General features: G+C 40.6%; 1 protein-coding gene and 1 pseudogene across 6 annotated transcripts in view; one reads left to right on the top strand and one right to left on the bottom strand.

Annotated features, from left to right (window-relative positions):
• Positions 1-23,331, top strand: part of FAM135A (family with sequence similarity 135 member A) — a 120,555-nt gene that overhangs the window by 64,550 nt on the left and 32,674 nt on the right. For 4 of the 6 annotated variants that reach the window (XM_083177257.1, XM_083177255.1, XM_083177261.1 and 1 more), the window contains exons 5-11: positions 1,519-1,658; positions 1,737-1,807; positions 8,938-9,111; positions 11,526-11,652; positions 12,044-12,197; positions 13,316-13,393; positions 23,191-23,240. In XM_083177257.1, coding sequence (XP_083033383.1) covers positions 1,519-1,658; positions 1,737-1,807; positions 8,938-9,111; positions 11,526-11,652; positions 12,044-12,197; positions 13,316-13,393; positions 23,191-23,240 — 794 coding nt within the window. Of the gene's footprint in view, positions 1-1,518; positions 1,659-1,734; positions 1,808-8,937; positions 9,112-11,525; positions 11,653-12,043; positions 12,198-13,315; positions 13,394-23,190; positions 23,241-23,331 lie in introns of those variants that run through there. The other 2 variants (XM_083177259.1, XM_083177258.1) reach the window with 2 other exon arrangements.
• LOC146066100 (5S ribosomal RNA) lies at positions 16,832-16,952 on the bottom strand (annotated as a pseudogene).

The following is a 23,331-nucleotide window of genomic DNA, read 5'->3' as shown; positions in this document are numbered from 1 at the left end:
TATATGTGTATGTGTATATATATATGTATATATATGTGTGTGTGTGTATATATATATATATATATATATATATATATATATATATATATATATATATATAAACAAGAGAAAATACCCCTTCAATGCGCTAGAAATTATGGGTGGGCAGCGACCTTCTAAGTCCCCCCTGTTAGTGGGGGAATAGGGAAAGATAGCAAAAAGAAAAAACAAAGTGCGCCCCTTGTTTAAAGTACCACCACCAGATGTCCAATGACAGCAACTGTGTAATGACCACAACTATGTAGTTGTACAAAATTTTTATACAATGTTAAAACATAATTTTTTTTTGTTTTTCATCTGTGTAGAGTCATGGATTCAATTCAGTCAATATATGGAAAACCCAACGCGTTTCATCGTTAAAAAGACTTCCTCAGGGGCAAATTTCCGTAGATAGCTTAACCAAGAATAATAGTGTAATAATCCTGATGGATTTATTCTGACTCAGTATGCGAGGAGTAAGTCCTTAAAAGGTCTTTAGTCCTGATGCAATGATTGCATATATATTCTAAATTCAATTTCCGGATAGACTTATTTTACAAGGAAAAAGAGGGTCCAGGGGAACTCAGACCAATCAGCTGGTTCCTGCTCAATAAAGATGACAAAGGATGTATGACTGCTGTCATCTTTATTGAGCAGGAACCAGCTGATTGGTCTGAGTTCCCCTGGACCTTCTTTTTCCTTGTAAAATAAGTCTATCCGGAAATTGATTTTAGAATATATATGCAATCATTGCATCAGGACTAAAGACCTTTTAAGGACTTACTCCTCGCATACTGAGTCAGAATAAATCCATCAGGATTATTACACTATTATTCTTGGTTAAGCTATCTACGGAAATTTGCCCCTGAGGAAGTCGTTTTAACGACGAAACGCGTTGGGTTTTCCATATATTGACTGAATTGAATCCATGACTCAACACAGATGGGAAAAAAAAAATGTTTTATTGTCTTTTAACATTGTATTTAATTTTTGTACAACTACATAGTTGTTGTCATTACACAGTTGCTGTCATTGGACATCTGGTGGTGGCACTTTGTTTTTTCTTTTTTATATATATATATATATATATATATATATATATATATATATATATATATATATATATATATATATATATATATATATATATATATATATATATATGATGTTTACGTGTTTCACATGTTGTGACCTATTGAGAAAAATAGCCAATATGTATGTGAACACAACTGTACCTCACCAACTACAGTTACAGTACCTGGCCACTTGTATCCCAGCTTAACTGCTCCATCAAAGCATTTCTTACATACCTTAATAGACAATTTATTCAATTTGCATGCTTGTTTAGTTACCAGGAAGGGATCATTACTATAACAAAGCATAATACTGCATGTTAAACAACAAAACCTTAGTGTCTTTAAACAAAATGACATTATTAATTACATTTCTTACTTGCAAATGAATTAGAACAATATTTTGTTTATTATTATTATTTTTTAGGTGATGACTTAGCCTTTCCAGCTTTAGTGCAAGATACTGTTATCTGCAGTAAAAGTTTTCAAATATTATACAAGAATGAGGAGATTGCACTCAACGATGTAATGAACTTCAAAATTAAGATGCTCCTAGATGAAAAAAAGGTAGTTATACTATTTTATTTGTTAGATATTTATGGAATACACTGGCCATATTCTTATTATAATTTGTTATATTTACAGATTGAAGAGGCTCTGAATGAGCTGGTATTTCAACTATCCCTTGACCTCTATTTTACAGACACAGACTATTCGTAAGTGCAGAATTTTATTGAAAGACTTGGTGGCATTCAGATGTATCTTCATAACTCTAGCTTCAACTTTTAGATAAATGTACGCCTTAATCCCAATGCGATGGATCAAAACTATATTAAACTGATCAATTTTATGTGACACTATTTTATATCTGTCTGAATCTGTATATGATGCTGGGAACATGGCTTGAAAAAAGCTACTGTGACTGCATTGTAGCACTTCATCTACAAATTCAGATTCCGTCACACACAAATTAGTGCAGTCTTGTGACACTTTATTATTATCCATTTCTGATCAAGACACTTGTTGAAAGGCAAGTTGCGTAGGGCCTGGCTTGCTGGTACAGAATGTATGGTGCTACTGCAGCAATAGCATATGGGGACACATCTGTATACAGTTTTAACAAAAGGATTTCTACTTACAGGAAATGCTCATGTTCTTTCTATGAAATTATGGTAATCAACAAGAGCCTTAAAAGTGCCTATATAGTAATTGAAATTGTGCGTCCAGGGTACCTATAGATCGGCACACAAATGAAATCTAATGGTGCTCAATTTCCACAGCTCACCAATACCAAGTGCGTAGTTGGAAGTCTTCTATTCCACCCATTTCTCAATCCAAATGAGTAAGATGGAAAAAAAACAAGTTCAAACCTGAATCTCAAACGAGAGGCATGCCCCTTTATTGGATGTAGATGGTATTCTGTGTTGCTAAACCGTCCCTAAAATGTACTGTAGCAATAAGAATAGTAGCGTGCATCTCGTTCCGAACTTTAGCAGTATTCAAGGCTGATGTCACTGGTAGTGTGCTGCACACCGGGCAGAATTCCGTGCTTGTGTGCAGCATCTAGTGCGGCCCATGTACTGTAGGTGTATGACATCTGTGCAGGGCACCTCCAGTTAATGTGCAGGCAGGGTGGTTGATACCTACAACCTGTGCTGTAATACATGGTGTGCTTAATAGCAGCTGGTATGAGCTTTGTAGCAATCCAGTTAATTGCTGGCAACAACTATCTCCTTTGTATTCAATGCATTTCACGCACAGCTAGGCAGCTTTCTCAAAAAGCATTAAACTGACGCCAACTTATCCACAAATTCTCATGTCACAGGAGTACAGTAGGCAGGCAGTGTCTGCTAATTTGCATCCGGTGTCCTTCCAGTGAAGCCGAAGGCAGTACTTTTAGAACAGACACATAGGGCGGTATTCAATGAGCCAGAATCGCTGGTCACAGTGATCCAGATTTAACATTCGCCTGCCAATCGCCGGTTTTTAGCTGTGAATCGCCATGCATGGGGATTCGTGGGGAGTCGCCAAGTAACCCTATTCAACGTGGCTGAGAATCGCCGGCCCTAACGGCGATTCTCAGCCATACCGGCGTTTCCCTATACAGCCGCATTAATGTAGTCAGTTGTTTAAAAAAATGCAGAGAAATGCCAGAAAAAAGCAAATTACCCTGTACAAACGCTTCCCATACAGCATACGGCAAACGCTGGGTATTCTGCTCTACGGGCAAACGAAGGAGTGAGGTGGGGAGGAGAATCATGGGTAAGTGAGGTGCACCATGGGTAAGAACAGTGCTTTGTGGGAGAAAAAAAAAATGCCTGAAAAAATTAAATATATATTTGTATAGCACTTCTACGACCATGACATCACACAAGGGCAGCAAATAATAATACATTAGACTTGCATAGTTAAATAGAACACTTCAAACCAATTATTTCACATGTTCCTATAAAAGTTCACCAGAAAAAAATGACGAGGGACACTCGGTGAGGAACGGCGATATGAAAGAAGAAAAAGGAATCGCCAACTTCTCATTGAATACACTTTTGGCGATTCCCCTCAACTACCGTCGATTCCCCATGTAAAATCCTATAGACCAAAAACGGCGATTTGGAGAGAATAACATTTGGCGATTGCTGCTTCATTCACCGGTAGTCATCGGCGATTTCAGCTCATTGAATACGGTGATTCGCATTTGGGGCTCCAAAAATCACCGTCAGACACGATAAAAACACAGAATCGCCATAAAACTTGGCGATTCTGGCTCATTGAATACCGCCCATAGTGGAGTAACTATAGAGGGTGCAGGGGGTGTGGCTGCTATGTGGCCCGGCCATACCGGGGGGCCTGAATATCTGCAAGCAAGAGCAACCCCACTGCACCCTGCTCCAAATTTTTTCCAGTGCACAAACCGCCCCACTAAGGGTTCCTCTGTGCAATGCTGGACCACTGAACAGATCAGACTATGGAGCCGGACACAGGATTGTGGAGAAGTATGATATCAGCAGAAGCACCAGCACCATAAACAGGCAGATGGTGCAGGCTGGCCAGCGGTAAAGAGCCCTTTATTGCAAAGCTGAGGGCATGAGTAGTAACAGTAGGTTCCGCCCCCCACAGCAGGACCGCCGATAAGCGGGACTATTGAGCCAGGAGCAAGAGTGCAGAGCAGTGCCCCATCGTCAGAAGCAGCAGCGTTCTAAGCAGGGTGATGGCAGCAGGCTGCCCAGCGGTAAGGAGTCCTTTCTTGCAAAGTGAAGCCCGGAGACATTTTTCACAGGAAGAGGAGCAGCAGAACAAGAGGACATGCACTGAAACTAGAGGGAGGAAGATTCAGGGGAAATTTGAGGAAGAATTACTTCACAGAAAGAGTAGTATATAAGTGGAATAGCCTCCCATCAGAGGTGGTAGAGGCAAATACAGTAGTACAATTTAAACATGCTTGGGATAGGCATATTTATATCCTTGCAAAGATATAAGGATCAAATATATGGTTTGAGGTAACATGTTTTTAAAAAAGGGGCAGACTAGATGGGCCAAGTGGTTCTCATCTGCCGTGTGTGTGTGTATATATATATATATATATATATATATATAATATATGTATATGTGGCGGTGTATGTATGTATGTATGAGACCAGCAATGTATTTATGTATGTATGAGAGCAGAAGTGTATGTATGAGAATAACAGTGTATTTATGTGTGTACGTATGAGAGCTGCATGTATGAGACTGACAGTGTATATAATATGAATGAATATGTATGTATGAGAGTGATGGTGCATGTATGTATTTATTTATTTACAGTTTCTAATATAGCGCAGCATATTCTGTTGCGTATGTATGTATGAGAGTAGCAGGGTTTATGTTTGTATTAGAGTGATGGTGTATTTGTGAGAGCACCGGTGCATGTATTATATCTATAAGAGTGACGATGTAAGCATGAGAGTGGTGCTGTATTTATGTATGTATATGAGAGGCAGTGCATGTATATATGTATGTATATGAGAGGGCGGTATATACATGTATATAAGAGCAGTTTATGAATGTACTGTATGTATGTATGTATGATCGTCAGAATTAAATAAAAAGAGAAAGAAGGGTGTATGCATGTAAAAAGAGAGCGAGAATGAGAGACAGAGAAAGGAGAGACGTGAAGGAATATGAGAGGGAAAAATAAAGAGTCCTACCCCTCTGTGACCCACACAGTCCTGGTGACCCCCATCCTCAATCCCACATAGTTTTTATAAAGAATAACAGTGAAAAATAATGTCTTCACGGGACAATGGGTTGTTAGCTGGGTCGGCATTAAAATGATAGACAAAATTAACCACACCTTTTGTGTGACACTAGTCACTCAGTGTCCATAGTTGGGGGGCCCCTTAAAAATGTTGCTATGGGGCGCACAAAGTTATACGCCCCTGCAGACACACAATAGGCGGGACTCGGTAGGGTAGGGACCTACTCGACAGAGGTGACCTCAGCGTTGGTAGGTTCATATCTTTGACCAAATATATGCTAACAACCTCTTATATGTTAATTAAATATAAAAGTAAAATATACTCTATTATGCTAGCAGTAACTGCTCACCTGCTTTAATCATTCTGTTGGGGGAAAATGGAAAATTTTCCTCCTGCACTAAAACCGGTTACGGTATAGAGGATAGACAATGGGCAGTTTTCAATGAGAAAAATTCTCCGTGTTTTATGGAGAATTTTTGCTTTTTTCGCCTTGGACGGAGCATTTTGCTCTCCAAAAGTGAACCACCCTATTCAATGTGAAATATTCGCCGTCTTTCTAAGTGATTTTTGCCGTCTCTCTCCGTGTAGAAATTCTCCATCTTTTGATGGAGAGCTGGAATGTGAACTTTTAAACCTAAAAGGTTTTTTTTTTTAATTTTGGTGTCAAAAAATCAGTTTTTTTTTCTGTGAAGGGGCATGTTATTTTTATTCATGTGCTTATAGCACATGAATATATATTTAATTTAAAAATATATATTTTTTTAATTTTTTTTTTTTTTTTTTTACACAGTGCAGCCAGCAGGGGGCCGGAGCGCTCGAGCCGCTCATTAGATATTCATATATTCACTGCACCCGATCGTTAATATGCACGATCGGGTGCAGTCAATACTGGGTCCCCCGCTGGCTATAGGGGGGGGGGGGGCAGCCTGTGCTGCCTGGGTCCCGGGGAGCCCTCCTCCACATTCCTCTGGAGCAGCCAGGGAGACTTTAATCTCTCTGGCTGCTTCCGTCCCCCGGCTCCCTGAAAGCTCCCTGCCACGGACGCTCGTCCGCTGCAGGGGTTAAGACTCGCCGCGAGTGGCGGCGAGTCTTAAATACATTGAATAGTGGGAGCAGGAGGCTCCGGAACAGGGAGAGTGCATGGCGAGAGAAAAAATCTCTCGCCATGCACAGAGAATTTTGTTCATTGAATACTGCCCAATGTATAGGTTGACAGTCCCTAGGTCAACAACTAATGGTCAACAGTCACTAGGTCAACTGCTAATGATCGACAGTTACTAGATTGACACCTAAGGATGGTCGACATACCTATTTGGTGAAATCGTCTCAAATCGCATGTGTATGATCATATGTACGATCCTATGCACGGTCCTGTCCTTGAGTCGGAGGTGAGACCTGCAGAATACAAGATGAATCTGACCGACCAGTGGCACAGGATTTTTTTTTAGCAATCGCTTCCAATATCACTTCTGCTGACACACACCTACAGTATAAGAAGCCACCCATTCATTTATTTATTTTTTTGTTTGTTTTTAAATTCTCCTAGTAATCTCCGCTGGGCAGGGACTGATGTGAATTTTCTAATATTCTCTGTAAAGTGCTGTGAATGTGTGCACTATAAATAACTGTTAATAAGTAAATAATGCTAGACATTTTCACATTTCTTCTGAAACTAAAAAACCTGTCTAGATTAAACTAAGTTTACTTAAAGCCATACCCCCCCCCAGTTCAAGAAAACAAATTGTGGCACATCAATGGTTTCAAAGCAGAAAACTGCATGAATGAAGGTATTTATTTGTGCAGAAAATTATGCAGTGTATTTCTGTATATAACATCCAGAAAAATGTAATGAAGAGCGTATATCTCACATAACCTTCTTTTATTTCCACCTCAAGGGATAAGAACATTTCTTCTGGTTTGTCTGCCAAGCTTTGCACGCTCAGCGCCTTGCAGGAAAGCCATATAAATCTCTCCAGTAATTAGTACAGACTGTTTTAATGTTTCCTGCTTACTTGGCACCAGAAACCTTCTAAAAAGGCATGTGCTGGCTCCTTTTCAGTAAACTTAAATATTATGTAGAAGTCTTTTGTCACTATGGAAGGTTAAATTACCCATTAGCTTGGAAAACACTACTCTGGCTGATCCAAAGCGCAATAGATAACACATTATGTTTTCATATTTTACTGCTTAAATCCACAATTTCAGCACAAGTTACTATGTATGTCTTTATTTTTATTTTTTTAAATACATGTTCCATCCTACAAAATTTCCCAAGGAATATTTAGAGTATTTCTTCTCGGTCAATATGTACAGATGTCATCATACACATACAGTAGGTCCCTGAAATGCATGAAATATATGCAACAACCTCTTATATGCAATATGACTAGAACACCCCAGGAGACTGCACTGAGTAATTTTATATTATATGTGTATCTTATGTATTTAATGTCAAATAATGAACGTCTCTTTTTAAAGCTGCCCTACCACCTACTGTATGTAAAAGATTCTACCTTTAGGCTGCTGCCTAGGGGCTCCAGCATCTGGTGGGCACCCCTCTGACTTTCACAAAATAAAGGATTACTCAGAGAGAAATATTATTGGTGAAACGTAAAGCAAATAACAGTTGTTGAACTTTTACGACGCCACCTAATCTCTTTCTCCTGGGGTTCTGCAATGTTGTCATTGGTGTGTGGGTGGTTGTGGGCGCACCAAGATGAAGATTAGTCTAGGCTGCCGAAAAACCTTGCACCTGCCCTGAGACTGCTAAATGTAATTATTTATCATAAAGCGCTCATAAAGAATTGAGCAAAACCAGCTTTAATCTCAGTAAGATGATTTGAGAGTCGCAGGGCCAATTACAAGTCTCATCTCTTAATTACAGTCTGTGGCTGACCCTCCTGATGCCCCACTTCTATTCTAAAAGGAATGGGAAAATCTGTTTGGAAGACACTGAAGCGAGCACCTTAAGCTGCATACACAGTGGGCGATTTTGCCCAGCGTGTATGGCAAGCGATGATGGGGGAAATTGCTGTACTGAAAATCGCTCCATAGTTTTTCGCCCATCTAAGTGATAGCAGGACGCTATGGAAAGCTATCCAACCAGTTGCTCATCTGCTGGTGATACAGATGAGCGGCAGCTGTTGCCGGCAATAATGCGGGAGCGCATCGATGCCCCGTGAAAACAACTCGAACTAGAAAACTGAGCTGCTTTCAGCTCAATGCCACCCAGTGTGTATGGACATTCAGTAGCATGTTTTACACAATTTGTGGTGCAGATTTATTGTGTGTGACCATAGAGTTGAAGTGTTAAATCACTTCTTGTGACCCTCGTATAAATCACATTGGCAGCTAATTATCACCTTGAACAATTAATTTTTTTGTCCATTATCAGAGGAGCAGGAATTCTAAGTCTCTGCGTGTTTTACTGTGACCTGCCAATGATGTGTGACCTTTAGCTGATCTGATAAAGAATGTTCTCTTTCCCTTTCATGCATTTGTACATTTTCTTTTTTTACTAGGCTTGTGACTCAAGGGGGAAATAATGAATTGTTTTGAGGTTGTGTTATTTATGTTGCTATAAAAACTGTTTTCTTTTTGCTTTTCAGACCAAATGACCCAAACGCCTTGCAACTAATTAGTAGTCGAAGTTTAAAGTTGCACTTTAATGTACATAGAGGCCTTCATCACCATATCAATTTAATGTTTGATTACTTCCACCTCTCAGTCATATCTGTTGTAGTACATGGCTCTCTGGTAGCTCTGCATCAGCCTCTCATCAGGTAAATACGTAGATCACTCTTAAGTGTTAAAGATCATATATTAAACATGTAGGTAATTAGTTCAGTGATTAAACAAAGCATAGACAGCGACCATGCCAGATCATGCCTATGCTTCTCTGACTCAGAGGTCTGTCGCCAATGTGAGGGAGGGCAGCTGTCATGTTCTCTAGCAGGTGTTGGATAGAAAGATGACCGTATCATGTGAGGAGGAAACTGGAGCTGTAACTGTAGGTGCTTTGACAAAACAAATAACACCACTAGAGCACACGCCGCTCCCTGGTACATCCATGTGTCTATCAATGAGAGCACACTTATTCTATTCAACATAAGCAAAATAGCAAGTAATAGGTCTTTATCCACTGAATGGTGACTTCCTATTTAATACATTGCAGTCATACAGTAGGTTATAAACTGCCTCAGTCTGTTTTCTCTTTCTTTCAAAGTGGCTTTTATATCTTATGCAGATAGCACAAAAATGTCTATTTTGTTTTGCTGTACCTTACCATTTTGCAAACTTTATGGCCAAAATAGTGAACCAGCGGTAAACACTATGCTAATTTACATTTTACATAAAATTGTGCATGTAACTTTAGTTGTTGAATGCAATCCAATCACTGAGATAACAGGGTCTGCCCTTGTTAGTTGTGCTTTCCATAAATATAATTAAAATCTGATGGGCCTAATTCAGTGGCTGTAAGAAAATATGTAAATGTTGCACCTGATTTGTATGGAGATGCCCTTTGTTGGCATCTGACCCACCACTTGCGTACAACAACGCAACCATCTGACAACAATGGTCTTTCTGAGTAACCCTAGGGTCATGCAGCATGGCCGCCGAAAGTGGGATCCATTTGATTTTTTTGTGTACAGAAACTGTTGCGATATTTGCCTGCATTGGAATATCTATTCAGGGCCCATTTACTATTAGATCGCATATACAGTGCGATCTGGGTGTGATCTACTGCCCAGGAATGCATTATAATATGCAATTCTTTCCTCAGCATGAATCCTCCTGCAGGTGCAAGGTCACTTCAATCTGCTGTGCCGAGAGGGTCTGCGCATGCGTGATTAGCGCTGACCTGCCAGCAGTGCCGGTAAGTAGTCCATAGGCACAATGGGCTACCACAAACTCAGAATGGCGGTAGCTTTGGGGCCTGATGCAGTGCTGCTCGATATCAATACATCAGGCAGCATCTCATCCCCATAGAAACCTATGGGGATGCGGCTGCCACCGGGAAAGGAGGAATCATAGCAGGGATTGGAGATTGCTGCTGCATACATCCAGGAGATACTTCATTTTTGCGTCTAACCCGCTAAAACAGTTGTTTTCAGGGAATTAGCCGCAAATATTCCACACAAACAATTCCGTTATGTCAGTCACTCACAAATAATTCCTCATTGCAACCTCCACCAGAAGACCATTTAGGCACATGAGTAGTACGACATGCGCACACAATCAACATTGGTTCCATCTCTAAATTTACAGTAGGTGCTAAATGCAGACCTTGATGTCCCAGTGTTTTGATGTATTCCGGAGCTAAAAGTACAAATATAATGAGCTACTGAATACCTCATTATGTTGGTAGAACAAATATGCTTTCACCTTGTAATTGTATGCATTAGGTTTGCGTGCAGTCTGCATTATTGGGAATAGGTAGCGAGTACTCATTGGGTCATACTTTTTCCCCTCTTTTGCGTTGTGTCCCTGGTTTGTACATGTTCTGTTTCTACCTTTTGGCAGCTGAGTATTTTCGCACTTTGGAAAATAACAATATGATTTCTGCATCACATTACAATAATTTTTAATATGTGTAACGATCCCTTATCCTGGGAACAGCGCAGGGGAGACTCTTTTTGTTTCAGAAATTGTGTTGCGTTTGGTATCCCATGTTTCTCCTGGCTGCAGTTTCTGTATGAGCGCTGGTGGCTTTATGTCACTTTTGTTGTGCTAATGTAATAAAACCATTAATTTGGCATCTTGTGTCAACTGGACAACTATGTGAGAATTCAGTTGTTTTTGTGTAAGCAATGGGCACTCGACAGATGGGTGTGGGTGCCCATAATGTAGTGCTCCCAAAATGCACTGTGTTTAGAATCTTAAAACTACAGACATTGAACGTCTTGTCCACGCAGCCAAAACGTGAGTCTGTGCGCAAAAGCCGCCTATTTAGCAGATTTCTGCTAGTGATCTCAGGAGAATGGAAGCAAAAATAATGGGCGCCTGCGTTCATCATAAAGAATTGAATAACTAACCTCCCTATAAGGCGGGTGCCCAAAATCAACTGAATTTCCTACCCTCCAGTGGAGCTATAAAAATTGATAGCAGAGATTTGTAGGCCACAGTACAGTATGCTGCACTCCGATATCTATTCTTTCCCTCAGTACATTAATATGCTCTCTTGTCCCCCCTCCAGCTTTCACCGTGCAATGAAAAACACCTGGTTGAATAGAAATGCTCCAGCTCAGAACAAGGAGTCTTCAATCCCGACGCTGGAAAGTGTAGTGTTTGGCAGTAACTACACAAAGCAGCTATCTGCTGATGTAAGAAAGCATATCGAAATAACATGTTTTGCTAAAAATGCCACTAACCACTAATGAATGAATGCTATACACGTTCATCATTTATACTAAAAGGGTTTGGTCTCGGAGAAGCTTTTCAGATTGTTGTTTGTATTGATCTACATTTGTAATGACTATATAATAGAAAGCAAAATTATAATAACAATTATAACAATAAATTATTGTTTTAGTATTGTCGTCACCCTGTATCATCCTTGTGTTGTGTGGAGGTGCTATAAAATGCTTGACATGAGCCCTCTATGTACTGTATGGCAATTCTCAAATTCAGGAGTCACCCTGTAATGCTGAATCATAAAGCATGTATTTATTATGTGTAAGAGTTCCAGCATAAAGTGAGACTTTCTCTTTCCAGGGCAACAGCTTTGTGGTTCAAGAATGTTTCCTACAACATGCCTACAACTTTCACTATACCCTCTGTGCCTGCTTGCTGTCATCATTTAAGGGATTGTACAGCTATTTCATGACCATAACAAAGGGGCTCCCCTCTTCCTTGAAGCTGGAGTTGGGTAAGTATGACCATACTAAATTCTTCCTGTACGATCTCTTCTTCCACCTTGTGGCCACCTTGGTTATTTCCCTGCTTTGCTTCTGGTTTCTGGGACCAATTAGCATACTGTATTTCAACATCATACAATAAACAAACTTTCCTCCTTCTATTTCTCAATGTCATGTTGATGTATTCTCTTTCTAATAATTGGGGTCTACCTTGACAGACCCAAGTAGCGACTCCATGGCCCATTTGCAGCTCTTATGCTTGAACGCCAGGGATCTTTTATAACTTGTTTTGTTTTCAATTCCTATATATATTATCTACATTCCTAATTTTGTAAATATTTCTTTAGGCTTATTCCATGTTCATCACTTAATATATTATACTTAATATTAATATTTTTGTTCATTTGCTTCAATGTAGACACTTTTGCTTCTCTCACAATGTTGCTTGGATATTTTTTAGGATAGAACTGAGTATCCCCTGGTTCATGAACATTGGTGCCGGCCGTTTATACTAATACCTAACATTGCACTGCAGCCACTAATCAATTTAACAAGTTGGGGTTTAAACCATGGTGGATAGTCGGCCAGCTGTTAATGCTTGTAGGGGAACTGTTAATTGGGCACTATTTACATATCAGGAAGGGTGCATGTGTGCAGAAGGATTAGTGGAGGGTGCACAATGTTTCCGGTATGGGTGTTTTTTTTTTTAACCTTTTGGTTTAGGGATTACATTATCCTTATCTTTTTTTTTTCCTCTTCTTCTTCTTAATTTTAACCTTGCTTATATGATGTACATTTGCCTTTCCATGTCATGTAGTCATCTCACAAAACACCTTCAAAACAAGTCAGTACAATTATTAGAGATTTACATGTAGTGTAAATGCATCTTTATTAACCTTCTAAAATGTGCTTATTGACAACATAATAAGCAGCCTGGTGTGATTGGTGTGTACTAAATACAGCAGTCCTTCGATGTACATCATAGAAAAACCTGCTTAACCTACTAGCGCTCTGTGCTTTACTTGATCTCCTCTCACTGTCCGACTTCTCACTAACATAAAGTTAAGTCATAAAGCACAGATATGAAAGGAATGTAATTAGTACATATGTGTGCCATCCTTACAATCAGCCAAGCCCCGCATGCAGGTCCTTTATGAACGTCTTCTCAGAAGAAAATCCCCGTGGTCCGCAAGAGACGCCCCTCAGGGTATGTTGTTCATGACAGTGATGTATAATAAATTAGAATGTTTATTCATCATTAGCGATCTGTGTAATCTTACAAGATTTAATTCACAATGTTTACCGTCTAATCCTAGCAACCAATCTGTATGTATTCACATATTTAATTTTATTTCATTGAGAGTGCAATGTTTTTTTGTTTTTTTTATTCTAGGTTTGCTATCCAGTACCTTTTGTATAATGCACAAGTGTGTACTAGCTTTAGTCCTAAAGACCTGTATACACTGGGCAATTTTAAGCTGAAAGCAGCTCAATTTTGTTGTTTGAGCTGCTTTAAGCTCAAAAGCCGCCCAGTTTGTATGGATGAGTGATGAGCGCTAATGCACTCTCCCGCATCATGGCCGGCGGACGCTGTCCGTCTGCAGGTTTTACCATAATTTTCCATAATGTCCTCCTATGGAACGCACTTCACATCGGCGAAAATCGCTGGGCAGGAGGAAAATCACTCTGCAAAAAACACTGCTTGTGTATGCACCTTTAGTTGCAGTCGAATAAAAAAGTTTATATTCTTATTCAGAATTTGGTTCATTGCAGTGACTTGCTGCAGTTGGCAAGTACTTATATTAAGTACAGTTTACAAATGTTTCGGAAGTAGAATACACAGTACTGTACTTTGTTTCCATCATTGTATCACTTAAGGTCCATACACACTGGGCGACTATGTTCAGCGTGTATGGACAGCGATGATCGCGTTCATCGCTGCGGGGAAAGCCGCTCAGTGCATACACACTGAGCGGATTTCCCCCTGCCCGCCGATGGAGGGGGGAGGACGGCGTTGTATAGCGGAGCGCTCTGCAAAGCCATCCTGAAAGCCGCTCATCTGCTGGTATAACCAGCAGATGAGTGGCTTTCCCGGTGATGTTGCGGGGCCATACACACTGGGCTGCTTTGAGCTGAAAGATGCTCAAACCTGCTATTTTGAGTGACTTTGAGCTCAGTCGCCCAGTGTGTATGGGCCTTTAGATTTTGTACCTGTATACTAATGAGTATACAACGAACACCAGAGTTGGAGACCGTGCAATTCATTGTAAACATAGGAGTGCATCCTGTAAAGGGTTGTAGGTGCAGGAGATTGCAGGTCCCGGGATAGTTGGGGTCAGTTGGTCTGCCAGGAAATAGCCTTTTAGTTCTGCTTTTCGGTGTGACAGCCTCAGACTTTGGTGAACTTGGACTTTGCAGAAAATACAGCAGGGTGTAATGGACATTAGCTATGTTAGTTATATGCTACAGCATGTCATTACCCTTTATTCTGTTATTAAATAACACTGTTAGAGTTGCTATTAACAATAATAGGGCTAATCAAAAAGCTTATATTTTGAGACCATAAGTTACTGTTTTTTTTTTTTTTTTTTATTATTATTAATACATGGCACTGAACACAATAGAGAGCAACACATTTTGGACAGTCTGACTATATAATTACATTGCAGGCAATGAAAGACCGGCTTCCCGCACAGGAAAAAGTTGTAGTACTCAATAATAAAAAAATAGAGGATTATGAGGCCCAAGTAATGAGGATGAGATGCTGAACTGGGCAGGTATAAATCTGTGGTGGGTTTACTTGGGGGGTATTTCTCATCTGTAACTACAGAGAAAACCCAGAGTACCCTCTGTATTGAGGTAACACTTACTGCATATCAGATATTAAAAGTGTAACTTTTAAGAAATATATATAATAAAATAAAGAGGACTATACATTCTCAACAAAGAAATACAGCATATCAAGTTATGTAAAACATTGCAAAATAGTTTTTATATATGTATAGTCTGTTAAAATACATTCATATTTCTAAGATAGAAAGGATCAGTTTGGAAGTATGTAGAGATAATCTGAATCTGGAACCAGTTCAGATTTCCTTTCATAAACCATACGCTGCACATCTTATAGAAACAAGGGTAGAAACCTCCAGTTTTGCTCAGGAATACAGTAATTAGGCTTTAAATGATTGGACTGATCAATTACACCATGCAGATGGTAGGGAAAGATATGGAGCATATTTGCCTAATTTTATGGTCTCCTCACCAGAATAAGCCCAGACAGGCTCATTGCTAAGTCCTGCCCAATCATGACAAAATTATGCAATTTCTGGGTCCATGAGAAGGTGGGGCTAAATGGTGCAAACTTGTATTATGTAGCCCCTCCCTTTCCATACAGCGTAGTGAGTCCCAACATTAATTTCCTCATCTTGACCAGTTAGGAAGCGGGCATGATGTGAGAGATTGTCACACTTTTGTGGATGCAGGGACCGGAAAGTAACGGGTTGCGGAAGAGTTGGCAAGTATAATATGGAGGCAACTAAACAAAAGCATAGATCTGCTACCATCAAATCTTCAGGAACCAGAAGAAGCAGTTCCCCACAAGACATACAAACAGTTAGTAGAATCTGTGCCTATAAGACTTAAAGTCTACAGATCTCCTTTCCCGGGGACTATAGACACACATTAACGGAATACTAAATGTATGGATGCAGTCATAAAATATATTGTATAACAAATCGGCACAAATGAGGAGGACAGATAGTGGGCAGACATGAGGCATGGTAGAGGGCCTGCTTGTGAGTGCTTACACTAGAGGGAGTTGGTGATCAGACAGTAGAAGCTAAAGCTACATTAAACTTAGGTCCTAATTCATGTTTGTATGCAATTTACATTGTCTAAGCTACGGAACTACTAATGTTAACAAGTGAATCTGGCTTCCAGGAATTAAGAGACAGCCATCACAAAACTCATTTGCAATCTCTTACACATTCACAGCCTATGGGGGTTATTCAGCCCTGATCGAATTCACCACTGTGCGATAATTGAATGAATGTTTATGCATATGGCTTGTAGTATGCAAGCATGAGGCCATCCTGTGATAAAATTATATATATATATATATATATATATACTGGTGTGAGGATAAAGAACTAATGTGATCTATAAATGTGTCATCGTATATGTGGGTTGAATTACCCCTGCAATACACTATGTGATTACCGTCAGCGGTGCTCCCTTGAGTTCGTACACATAGATTGTATATAGGAGAGAGAAAAAAAGTAAACTCTTTGTGGGAGCACTCTTCCCGAGAAACCTGTCTGTTATATTTTTGCTAAAATAGAACTTTTATTTTATTATAAGTTAAAAATCAGTAAATACCTATGGTGTCCCTGCTGTCTGTTGTATAGCTATTACGAAAATATTGGTTATAGGTCAAATTATCACAGACTCATGAAATGATAGGTCAGCCTTGCTCGAGTGTTTTGCCTTAGGAGGACCATCATTCATACCATGTAGTATTAGTGATAGTATGATGGTAATTAAAATCATGGGTCACCAGTCTGCTGTCTGTGTGATGCTGTTTCAGTAGTAGACGCTTGTGCAATACAGTATGTCCCTTTCTGGCGGTGTGTTACATGCACACACATACATACGGTACCTGGGTATTCCCTGGAGGTCTCCCCACCAGGTACTAGCCCGGCCCAGCACTTCTTAGCTTCCAAGTGCGGGATGAGTTTGGGTGTAGTTAGTGTGGTAGGACCACAGGTTTTCGCCTCTGGGTATCTGATGTCTATATTGCAAACAATCTGTTGTCTAGAAACATAGCATCATTACAGACTGGGGAGGGAGGTAAATAGTTCTTCATTTATTAAATATCCAAAGTGCATCATTTTATCCAATTGGTACTGCAGAGCAAATAGTCTCCCCTAAGACGGAATTCCCTAGTTATACTACTTTCAGACCGCAAATGTCGTGTCGCACACCGGATTAGGACACGAGTCCCATCCCCAGAGCAACACGGCAATGCGGTCTGAAAGTTCGGTACTTATGTAGTATCTGGGCTTCCGATTTAGAAATCGGATCGCATCGCATCGCATGCGACCAAATCGTATGCGATGCGATGGTCAAGATTTTTCCATAGGATTCAATGTTAAAATGGTCGGAGTCCATTTTAACATAGAATTCAATGGGAAAAAGGGGTCCTTTTCCTTTCCCCACTATCCAAGTGGGCATGGAGTTGGATATAAACCTGTGGCGAGCGTAGCGAGCCCCGCGAGGGGACACAGAATACTTTTTAAGAAATATGCGTCCCCTCGCGGGGCTCGCTTCGCTCGCCATGCTTCGGGCTCGGTGGCTCGCTGCGCTCGCCACGCTATATAAAATCAACTCTATGCCCACTTGGATAGTGGGGAAATGAACAGGACCTTCTTAACATTGAATCCTATGCAAAATCGCATCGAATCGCATCGCATCTGATTGTATGCCTTAAGGTAAGGCATACAATCACAAAATCGGCAGCCCAGATACTACATAAGTACCGAAAGTTCCGATACCGACACGGCATATTGCCGAGTTGGCGACGTCACATGGGGCAGAGCTGGGCGGCGGCGCGTCATCGGGGGCTCGGGAGGAGTCAGTAATTGGAGCTGACAGTGCTGCCTCCTCAATACTGTGAACGGGAGACGGGTCGCTCGACCCAGGCATCCGTTCACACTGCACTTGACACAGGTCATAGCCGTGTTCAACCCTGGTTATTACCAGGGTTGAACACCCGTGTTGCTCGACCCGTAGTGGCCTTTTCAGACCGCACCTTGACCCGTATTGGGGCCGCAAGAACAAGGCAATAACCCGGGTCTAGAGTGCGGTCTGAAAGCGGTATAAGGGTGAGGGAGAAGTTGCTCTAAGATATGCTTATTGTCCTTACAATGTTACTCTTAAGTTGTGTTTGTAACCACTTTTTCGCTATTTGTGGTTTGCATTTAGAGAGGTTACAATGTTGCATTTGTCCATTGCAGAGTAAAAATGAAAATTAAAAAATAGCTTAGAGTACACAATCTCTTTCCCCTGTGATTGCTATCAAGATTGGACATAGATAAATGCCTTGTCTGTTCAATACAGTAGCAGATGTCACTTAGGATCCATTATGCTGAGTCTATCTGACTTGAGAAATTAGTTAGACATTATGATAGGGTATTACTGAGTATCAGCGAGAAATTATTGACATCCTCGTCTCTGTGTATTCATTAGGGTAACACTCGTAAAAGTTACAGAATATATTGCCGCTTGCCGCTAAATAATCGTTGTGCAGGTCTGCAAGTCCAGAGTCCCGTCCCTGCTCGCCCAAGTAGCCATAATATATAAAAAATTGAATACAATTAATACCAAGCGGTAACCAGCGCGTGAACAGCAACAAGTAGGTCTGTACGCTGTTCCCTTCTCTGTAAGCCCCTGTTAATGATTGATTGGTTGTGCAAAAATAGTAGCGGGGTGAGTCCCCCATTACGATACCGTCTGCGGGGTGGCCGGATGTGCAGACGCTATAGTTCCTCCTTCTGCCCGTCGGTCTCCTGGGTGCATGTGAACACCTGCGTACCTAACAGATGCCGGGAGCCGGTTCCCTTTCTGAGTCCTTCCACGTTGGATGCGATTTCTAGTCCGGCTGAGCTGCTGACCCGTGACCTTGGTCACGTGGTTAGTATGACCTGACGTACGTTTCACTTTGGAAAAAAGCTTGTTCACAGGTGTCTAAGTTACCGATATCCTGTGCTATATAGCAGCATACTGTACATTAATTAATTCAATCAGATTGCTTTGTTGTATAGCCCGGCTGACACTTAGTGAAGACTGTTTTAGGTATATTAGTCCCATTAAAAATGATTAAAATAAGGGTAAAAAAATAAAGAAAGAACTTGAAAGTGGAAAAAATGTGCAAATTTGTATACTTTGCAGAAGATCTCTTAGGTAGTTATTAGGAAAGGGGGAAAGGTTCCAAGCCTTTAACTGTCAAGTCTATTTGTAATGTGGGCAATGCACTGACATATGCCTGAAGGGATGGGGGGGCGCTAAGGATTTGGGCAAATTTTATGTAACATGTAGATATATAATATAATTATTCTGGTTTAGCTTGTAAACATGAAGGGGATGGTATCTGGTATTTAAATTAGCATATAGATAGTGTGAATAGGTAATGGTTATGGTACCATTGATGTGGAAAAATTAAATAAGTAGTTAGGTGAGTGCTATGAATTTTTATAAATTTGAGTAGGTGTGCGTGAGAATTATGTTCATTATATTCATGTGAATAGATGTGGATATTTTTGTATTTATGTGTCAAGTGAAAATAAAGTAGAGGGAGGTGAAAGCTGGTTAGTGAGGGTCTCTGATATGCCCTCTACCTGGTGGTGTTTGTAATCTAATGAGGTCTTATAATGTGTGTATCACCTTGAGTGTGCTATAAATGTGTTGTGAAATACTGATAAACAATAAGTGGTAAGTATTAAGTTGTAAAAAATATATATGTGTGTGTGTGTGTGTGTGTGTGTGTGTGTGTGTGTGTGTGTGAAAATAAATAAGTGCCTCATGTGCAATTGTTATTTATGGAATTGTATCCAAAAAAAAAAGGGAGATATGAGGGGTATAGTTTATCCTAATTGTGTGTGATGTTGTAAAAAAGGAGGAGGAGGGTGGGGGTGGGGGGGGGGGGTGCGAATGCCTGGAGCCATGAGGAGGGAGAAAAGTATTGAGTGGTGGGAAGAGAAGGGGGGGGGGGGATTTTCTAAAGAAAGGGGTGAATACCCTAAAGATGAGGGAATAAAAGGAAAAAGGGGAAGAATTAAATGATAAGGTGTAGAAAAATGGAAAGGCTGGGGAGTGTCAGGGAAAATTCAGGCGTGCCCAGGCGTTTGGAGGGAAGGAGTGGGACGTCAGCTCCGGCCTGATCAGCTTGTCTTTATCGCACCCTCTGAGTAAGTCCTGGGCTGCACACAGTGAAAAAACATGACACGCATACTTTTCCCAACCATTCCCCATATACAAACCTCCAAACGGTCACTTCCTGTAAATGACTTTTCCATTGAATCCTCATTGCAAACCAGATTGCAGTCTGTTGATCATCCTTTGCGCATGCGCATTATGATTTCAGCATTGATTTCAGTCAGGACCTGGGTAGAAGTCCCATGTAAAGTGACACGGCGTGTCCCATTTACACCGCCTCTGCCCCGCCGAAGACCCGGGGTTTTGCGGCGGTTTAAAAGGGGTATGATTAATAAAATGGGTCTGTAGATCAGTGGTTTTCAAAACTGTAGGTCCTGATCCCAAAGTTGGTCCAAACCAACTCAGCATGGGGTCATGTCTCCAAGTTGCTCACATTCAGTCTAATGACTACTCTAATCTCTCAGTCCGTGATCGAAAGAGTCTGAAAGATCAGTAGAATTATCTGTTACTTCAGACCTCCTCGCATCATTTTTGCCTCCACAATGCTGCCATGCAGGTGCTGTCGGTATATGGTCATTAGGTCAATCACTAAAGTTTGACATGGAGGTCGACAGGGTTGGAAGGTCAATACAAGCATTAGGTCAACAATGGTAAGGTCGACAGTCAAAAGGTTCACATAAGGTTTTCACATTTTTGTGAGCCGACATGTGCCGACAGGTGGAGTTTCATGCCCTACCATCCACCAGGGCGGGGAGGGGGAGGGAGAATAGAATATTGTACTTTGACAGTGTCCATGTCGACGATGTCGACATTTGGGACAAAAAAGTGACCCAATGCATGTCGATTTATTGACCCATACCCAGACTCTCTGTTGACACGTGTGGCGCCCATTCTGCAGTAAGTTGCTAGGGTCATGTAATAATTTTTGATGGTCTGATGGGGGTCACAGAGCAAAATTTATATGGACATCGAGACAGAGGTGGCACTTATAGACTACAATGGAATGTTAAAATGTGAAATGTGCTGCAATCCACAATGGTCCAAGCGGAGTCAGAGTGCCGGGACTTTTTAAAAATGATATTTGTGTGTGTGTGTGTGTGTGTATATGTATAGATAGATATACTGTATGTATGTATGTGTAGATAGATAGATAGATAGATACATGGATACATGCAGATCATACATACGTACTGTAGATTTATTTAGTTTCTTATATAGCACAGCAGATTCCGTTGCGCTTTACAATTGTATACAAACAAAACATATATGTATGTATGTATATATACACATACATACATACATACATGCATGCATACAGTACAGAAACACACACCTCCTACAGCACCTACCAAGAGATGAGGACAGGAGGAGATCCCTGAGCACTGGAAGCTATGTGAGTGGAGCTGCTGCAGGGGATGCACATTCTCAGTAGCTCCCCCTGCTGCTGTGCCTGTGTTCTGTACTCACTGCAGAGAGCTCTTCTTGCTTCAGAGCTCTCTGCATCGTGCTGCTTGGGTGCTCCAGACATGGGGCTGTCTGGGGGTTGGTGCTCCCATGCCCCCCCCCCCCCTAATCAGTCTCTGTAAATATCACCTTCTTCCAGCCCAAATGAGCCTGAAACCTATGTTAAGCGCTCAGCTCCAGTGGCGTCTGCACTTGAAGTCAAATTTGATTGTGTCAATAAATTGCGGTGCATTGTTCTGAGAGAAGGGGAGGTGTCGGTACATAGTATAACAGCACACTTTGACTGCTGCATTGTGTGCAACTTTGTGAAGTTATTTTGGTCCCCTATTGCTTGCACCTGTTTTCTTTTTATGTGTTACTACCTTCTGGTCTTTCCTTGCCTAACCTTACTGGTGATTCCTGTATCTTCTTATTGATAATTACCGTTGTTCCCAAATACAGTCATGAAGGTACCTTAACGGTCCAGGTATTAAGGATAGCTTTGGCTCAGCACAGACTGCTAAATCAACATGAGTGAGGTACAATTAAATCACCTGTGCTCAATCATGGATATACTGTAAATGTGGAGCACATTTATTAAGCCTGGAGAAGTCATAAAGTGGCAAGTGATAACGCACCATCCAATCACAGGCTGGGTTTGAAAAATGACTATCGCCTTCCACTTTATCGCTTTCTCAGGCTTAATACATCTGGCCCTGAGTTAGGGAACCCCTAGACTATTAACTCTATCATACATGTACCCATTTAACTTAAAAAATGCATCTTCCTTATTTTCTTGCTTGAAATTTTCTTGAGCTTGCTGTTCAGCAGATAGTGGAGACTTTAACATTGTGAATTATCAAGGATGTACGCCTTGCTGATTTAATCGTATGTCTGCATGATTTCATGACGTGAACGCTTCTAATCTCACCCCAAAAATGTTTTCACAGTTTTATGCTGTCCATTTTTTTGTGGGATTTCTTTTTCCTTTATGGATATAGGAGTTAAGACCATTTAGAGACACCTGGTTGGGTTACATAAGGGGCAGTGACATTGCTTATAATCAGAATTAAACCATGTATTTTAACCAAAAACATCAGGAAAAAATATATTGCATGGATGTATTTTGTATGTGCGGTTTCACTCATCTGTAGAGATCCGCAGTGGATTTCACAGTCTCTGCTCCACTGTACGCTTCCTGTTGGCTGGTTTGAAATAAGAATAGCAAGTATCAATGTCCCATTCAGAAATCTCCTCTGTTTGCTTTGTACACATCTGGTAAGAGGTGGGTGCAGTGGCAGAACATGAAACTAACGTTTTATGTTATCAAAATATTCTCAAATTCTAAACGTTTTCTATCTTGGGATTGAGTTATTTAAAGGACATGCCCGCCTTTTATTAAATGTTTGACACTCTGACTATAACAAACCAATATCAAAAGATTGCTTTAATACAGTATTTCACTCAAATATTATTCTTTATATCCAATTTGCTGTAATTTACATGCTCTCCAATGAAATATTAGCTCTCTTTGCTATGCTATAATGTGAAATGTTGAAGAAAAGTATATATATTAATTACACACTGCAGCATTGTGATAAACTTACACACCCCGTTTTGTTTCTTCAGAAAAAATTGATGTGGATGCGCGTCTGTCAGAACTATGTGAAGATGTTAAGGTATGTGAGGACCATACAAGTGTGATCATGCTTGTACCTGGTTTTGGCAAGTACTTACATGCTGACCATTTCCTTAGTGCTGCATACATTG

The sequence above is a fragment of the Crinia signifera genome, chromosome 3, assembly GCF_055691185.1.
Source record: "Crinia signifera chromosome 3, ASM5569118v1, whole genome shotgun sequence".
Taxonomy (NCBI): Eukaryota; Metazoa; Chordata; class Amphibia; order Anura; family Myobatrachidae; genus Crinia; species Crinia signifera.
This window is presented reverse-complemented; position numbering and strand designations above follow the sequence as displayed.